The sequence below is a fragment of the Ambystoma mexicanum genome, chromosome 8 (genome assembly GCF_040938575.1).
Source record: "Ambystoma mexicanum isolate Mex_15411 chromosome 8, UKY_AmexF1_1, whole genome shotgun sequence".
NCBI classification, from domain to species: domain Eukaryota; kingdom Metazoa; phylum Chordata; class Amphibia; order Caudata; family Ambystomatidae; genus Ambystoma; species Ambystoma mexicanum.
In genome coordinates this window covers 927,221,702-927,227,992 of record NC_090929.1, presented here as the reverse complement: position 1 = coordinate 927,227,992, position 6,291 = coordinate 927,221,702, and the positions used below count along the sequence as shown (strand labels likewise).

Sequence of the window (6,291 nt, the reverse complement as noted above, 5' to 3'; positions counted from 1 at the left end):
TACATTTTAAACTGTGTAAGTCCATTAGCTCTAAGAATGTGTGCAACTTTAAGAAAATTAGCTTTTTATGGAGTCGTTTTTGATATCATGACGTGTTCTTGCTGATAAGTTCTTGATGATAAATCATATGCTTTGTACCAAACAAGTTTCAATAAAGATTAATATGTTCAGATTGTTTTAGAGTGTGGCATTGCTCTTCATATGTCTTCTTTATTAAAACCACACAGTTCATGAACGAGCACAATGCAGGAATCCTAGTATGCTGCTGGTGAAATATTGAACATGGAATCAGGAGATGCTGTTTACAATTAAAGTGTGGATAATGTAACAGGTAATTTTGGGCACAAATCTCGGCTTCTCGACTTGACCAACATGTGCGATCCTGATCAAATCACTCTATCTCATATGACCCAATTTTTCACAATCTCTTAAATTTGGATCACCTAGAATTGATTCTGTTTAGTTTCCACTGTAAAAGAACAAACTGGTTCATGTGTCTAGAACCTGTTCACCTTGCCTGTGGTGACTGTACGTGGCATATGGCTAATGAGACAACCTGGAATATATGGAGCTAATTCAGTATATGAGGCTGCACTTGGCATATTCTGGCAGTACCTGGCATGTGGGACATTACTTAGCATAGTATGCATGCCCTGCCATGTGAGGTTTTAACAGATATAACATGACCGTAAAGGGTCATACGATGCTGTACTGACAATAAGGAAGTAGTGTTCCTACCCTATGACGATTGTGTTGGGTGTGTCCTTGATATATCAACACATCACCCCTTGCATGTCGAAGCAGCACCATAGTTAGCATATGATTGAAAATTAAAATAACCTTTTGTCAGCATTAGTTCTATTTGCTACTGTATTAATTGCACACATTGTAGGTTTCATTTTACTTTCTTCACATCTTTTCCTGTGATAACATCGGGATCAAAGGTGATGGGTGCAATTTCCTATTATGTCATGTGGTGCATGACATCACTCTCACTACCCGTGGCCTTTGGATGCATTGATGTTCCGGTCATTAAGTTGAAAATGAAGAAAGCAAAAATAACTTGGCTGTAATCATTAATTCAAAATAATAATAATAATAATAATAATATCTATCAACACACTGCCAACCACTTCTGAGCAGTATCTGTGTGGTTTACAACACGTGAAGATAGCAAAGGAGAGTAGGACAAGTATTTGGAGGCGCTGAGGGTTGTTTCCACAGTTTAGGAAATGATAGCTTCATGAATGGAACTACCTAAGGAAAGATTAAGGGTGCTTACTTCAGATGAGGAATGAATTAGATTTTCCCCTATACTACAAAATTAATAACACATCAATAACTTTAAAACAAAACAAAAATAAATATATCATTGTTTTGCCAGAATTCTCCTTTCAGGGTAGAAAAAATAAACAGGGGGTTCCACAAGTGTTACACTTTGAGCATTGACCCTAAATAAGAAATAATGGGAATAACAAATTGCCTTTCTTGAATTCTATACAATAATTGCTAGACTCATTAAAAGGGATGAAAGGTCATGTTGTATCGCTTGCCATTATTTCATTTCGGGTAGGGTCAAATGACATCATTTCCTGTGCTGTCATCAGAGCTCAAGGGTCATGGGATGTCACTTCCGCTACCCCTGGCATTTTGATGAAATGACGTCCCTGCAGGGCAGAGTAAGGAGGGTGGGATTGTCAGGGAATTATGTACCATAATGAATGACGGTGCGCGCAATGGTGTTCAAGGTTGTGTTGCATCTTCACCAGGTGGCATCAATATCTTGAAATATGTAGTGTTGGTGCTTATGGGGGTATTAGATGCATACCAGAGGATACTGTTGGGTGGTGAATGTATGATGGGGACCGTCCACTGATGTCACAAACTTCTGCTAGAGTGGGTTGCAATTCCAACAGGAACAATCATTACGGTGACTTTCTGCAACATACTGCAGGAGGTGGCTGGAGTGATCTGACCAGGAACTCCCCTTCAGAGAATCCCCTATGCCCCGCCCTTCCTCCAAATGCCCCTTGCGAGGATGCCACAGCAGCCGACCGTGACCTCGTTGCATCAGCACCGCCAGGACTGCCCGGGAACCTGTTAAAAGGCGCAGGTCGGAAGACAACTCCTGAGAGATGCGTCTGGATCATTTATTTATCTTGTGCGCATTAAGAAACCACCATTAGGCTGTCGGGGGGAGGTGCCACTGATTCTGCCGGAGCCAGCCTGCTGCCTCTCCCTTTGACGAGGGTGGGGGGGCGCCGAGGAGCAAGTGAGGGGAAGCAGCCGCCCATCCCCGGCCAGGCATGGCTTGTGCTGCCAAGTCCCGGTCCGCTGGTGCTTTTGCGGCTTGAAATCCTTGCTGTTTCTAGTTGTATCTTTGGTTCTGCTGGGCGCTGCTGCTGCTAGCGAGAGCCGTGCGTGCGTGTGTCTCTCTCCCTCTCTGCTCTGCATCCGGATTGGTCTGTCTCTTAAAGTGCCGGCCAAGGGTTGGCTGCAAGGGCTGCTGAATAACAGGTGCATTTTGCTGCTCCATCGCCTCTCAGAGAAGCAGCCGCGGATCGCTCTGCATCTTTTTCCGCGGATCGGAAAAGGCACACGGGAGAACGGCGGGGGTCGGTTCCCCTGTGCAGGAATGTAGCCCTTCTTGGTTCGGGATAAAGGATGTGCTCTGGGAAGCCAGGAGGATGCTGCTTGGTCGTTTACAAGGGAGCTAAGAAAGGAAAAACGAGGAAGAAGATGTGAAGGGGAGCGCAGGCGGATCAGAATGTGAAGATGAGAATGGGGCACACGTTCTAGCTGATTCAGCACACCGTGCAGAGGAATGCATGGAGGGGACTGTTTTGGGGCTCAGGGGCACCCCGTCCCCTACAGATTGTGGATCTGATTTCCTGAGCTGAGGGATTTATTTCTGGGTGTTTGTTTTGTTGATGCCGGTCCTTGAGCACCTGGTGACAAATGCCTTTGGGAGGAAGCTGAAAGGAGTACAGGATGAGTGAAGGGGCATCCTCCACGGCCCCTCCCGTGCGTCCTGCGGTCGCTGCCGAGGCAGCAGCGGGTGACCCCGCGGAGGATCAGGATGGGGCAGCGAACCCCAGGGAGGTGCGCTGCAGCGACTGCATTGTCTGGAACCGGCAGCAGACGTGGCTTTGTGTGGTGCCGCTCCTGATCGGATTTATTGGACTGGGGTTGAGTCTGATGCTTCTCAAGTGGATTGTGGTGGGCTCCGTCAAGGATTATGTGCCAACCGACCTGATGGATTCCAAGGGCATTGGGCAGGACCCCATCTTCCTTTCCAAGGAAAATAAGTCCAACTCTATCCCAAAGGTCCCGGACACCGCCACGAGCACCACTGCTACCATTACCAGGACCCCTAATCAAATCAGCACCCGCTTGACGACCACCACCCGGGCACCAGTGCGCTTTCCAGGGGCCCGGATCCCCGCCAAGTCCAGCCCAAGGACCACCACGGTGCGCCATGCTGTGTCCCCTCCCACCATGATATCTTCCACGCTCCCCTTGGTCACCACCACTGTGGTGGCCAGCCCCCCTCCGGAGACCCCGACCACAAAGGCAGTGACCACCTGGCACACCGTGGCCCACTCTACCTCTTCCACCACAATTTACCTCCACGACGCCACCCCATCCTGGACCCTATCCCGCTTCCCGGACTCCAGCACAACCACCCCAGCCACCACCAACTTCCCTAAATTCCGTAAGTACAAGTTTGCCCAGTGATCTGTTTCATGCTTCAACGCCAAGGCATCCGAGCTCGACCGCTGTTTCCGCACAAGAGCCATGTAGGGGGTGTGGTCTTGTCAAAATGGTCACAATCTCATGTTCTGCCTTGAATGCCTAGTCCAGTGACTGGGTGTCTGGAGTGTTTAAGTGAACCCTGTCCAGGATGTTGAAAACATCCCATAGGTGTACTGCTTGCTTGTGTACCACGCGAGAAGTCCTTTTCATCTGTGCCAGATGCCAGTGCTATGCTCCCGAGGCGAAATGAATTTATTCCAGCAGTGAAACCTGAGCAAAACACAAATAAATGAGCTGTTGTGTGAACAGAACTGAAAGCCAAGACCAGCCATTTGTTATCTGCGTGTTGACTATGCATGGCTTTGTGAGACTTGCCCTTGAAATTGTTTCGGTGCCTCCATTTTAAGCATGAATGGCTGGATCAATATCCCACGTGCCTGTAAATGCGTGTGGGGGAACAATACACATATGCAAGGTGGAGTTTTTGAGCAACCCGTTGAGCGCGGGGATCACGAGCACGCCGAGGCCAGTTCACCTCCACGGCGAGAGCGGTCTTGGCTGGGGCTGTGCACTCTTCAAAGGGCGGCTCGGGGAGTGCACCTTTTTCAGCATCGACTCGGGTAGAGAGTCGCGCCGCTGCTTGCCGGCCGTGCGCGTGCCCGGGGAAGCCCAGGGCACGGGCAGCTCTCGCCTCTTGCTCGGTTTGGCGGGAGCCTCGGCCTCCTGCGCTTGTCACGCGCTCCCGGGCCCCTCTGGTGGCATTACGCAGCTCCCAGTCCTCAGCAAAAAACCGGCCCCACTCTCCGGGGCACTGAGTGCAAACGCCGAAGGTTATTAAGGACAGAGGATTAGAGGCATGTTGTCTTGCGTTAAGCTACCCTGTCGAAAAACGGCCCTCTTAAGTAACCCTTTTAGGGTCCGAAAAGTGTGTTGTCGCCGGCATGCCAAGGTTATCCTGCCTGTTCTGCAAGGCTTGTAAGGTTCTTGTACCAAATTGGACGTGCGCGATAACTCGCCTCACGAGTGGTTTTGTCGGGAAGGTTTTTTTTTTTTTAACTAGAAGCTTCTTCTTGGGGTTCGCATGCGTTGACAGAAAGGGGCACCGGGATGAGGACACCCCTACCTCGGAATAAGCTCAGGGTCTGGTGGGGTGCACGGGGTTCATGTCACTGGCAAATCCACTAGCAAAAACAGTCTCCCCCCAGCCCCCCTCCCCTCCCGTGGACTGTGCAAGTCCCTATTCCGACAGCTCATCACAGGGGGTGCTTTTCTCGGGCGAAGGCCAACTGGCGAATGGCGACTGGAGACCGAGGCTGTTTCGAAGCAGGAATTCTGATGTTCGTCTTTCATTTGCTGTGGGCCCCACTATCTCTCACACACGCACCCTCTCCCGCTCTATCGCCCCCTCCCCTTCTCTCAACTCGGCCCGTGCCTGTGCGCTCGAGCTCTGCCTGGGCAGCACCCCTTTATTGAGCAATGCTCTGAGGCCGGGCACTTCGCCCCTGTGGAAGAGGTGGGGTGCAGGGGGAACAGCCGTTCCCAACAGCAGACTTCCAGTCCCAGCAGCACTTCCAATGTGTTTATAACAGGATAATGGCATGCACGGTGCATGGGCTAGTGAGTACCGGGGTAGGGCAAGCACAGGGCGTTCAGGTGGCATAACAATTAACCACCGCAAAAGAACTGCCGATTATTATTAGGGCGCGACTAAATAGATTACCCGAGGAAAAGGGATTTGCATTTGTGGGCATGTGGCATTTTCTCTGCGCACAGCTGTCCGCCACCGATTCCCTTAATCTGGTGCCTGTGCGGCTGCATGGCGCGTGCGGGCGGAGGAAGGCATGCGCTGCTCTCTGCTCGGTGCTCGCGTGCACCCTCCGGTGGGGTTTGGGCAGGTGCTTGCCGGTAGCTGAGAGATGACACGGAGATTTGTCGCGGACACCCTGCTGGTCGCTGAGCCGCTCGACCCCCCCTCACCCTCTCTCGTTGTCTGTCACCAATGCATCGCTCCACCCCCCCCCCTCCCCTCTCTCTTTTCCTTTCATCTCTCTCCATTGGGAGGGCAAGCCTGTGGTCTATGTGCAGTGCACCAGGTGAAGTAAACACACACGGCGCGTGCCCTGACATGCAAAGAAGCCTACATTTTTTCTCTGAGATGGCACACATGTATTGTTTCTTTATTTGATTATTTGTAACCTCATCCAGTTTCCTCATCTGTTCTTTTCTGGAAGAAAAAAAAAATGATGATAATTAAAACACATTCTGTCCGAGAAATCCTAACACCTGAAGCCAGGAGTCCAGTGATAAGCTCAAAGTAAGGGCTCATTACAAAGACGCCCGCCTCCTGTCCCCGGAAATCTCATGCCACAATCGAACGTGTTCGCTGTAAGGGATGGAGTCAGGCGCTTTTCATTTTAGGATCTTGACGTCCTCATTGTGTTGTTGACAGTGGGGTGCTTTCTCTGCCGATGCTGCCTTCACATTCGGGAATCATCGAAGCTCGGCCTTAATCTTAGAATACTCTGTGCTAAAAGG

At 50.5% G+C, this 6,291-nt stretch overlaps 1 protein-coding gene across 2 annotated transcripts in view; it reads left to right on the top strand.

Moving 5' to 3' along the window:
- Nucleotides 1–2,523: 2,523 nt before the first annotated feature.
- The window catches only part of NRG3 (neuregulin 3), a 2,179,015-nt gene continuing 2,175,247 nt past the window's right edge, over nt 2,524–6,291 (top strand). Inside the window, exon 1 of one of the 2 annotated variants that reach the window (XM_069610825.1) lies at nt 2,524–3,715. In XM_069610825.1, the coding sequence (XP_069466926.1) occupies nt 2,992–3,715 (724 nt within the window). In that variant the 5' untranslated portion in view covers nt 2,524–2,991. The remainder of the gene's footprint in view (nt 3,716–6,291) is intronic. The other variant, XM_069610826.1, reaches the window with a different exon arrangement.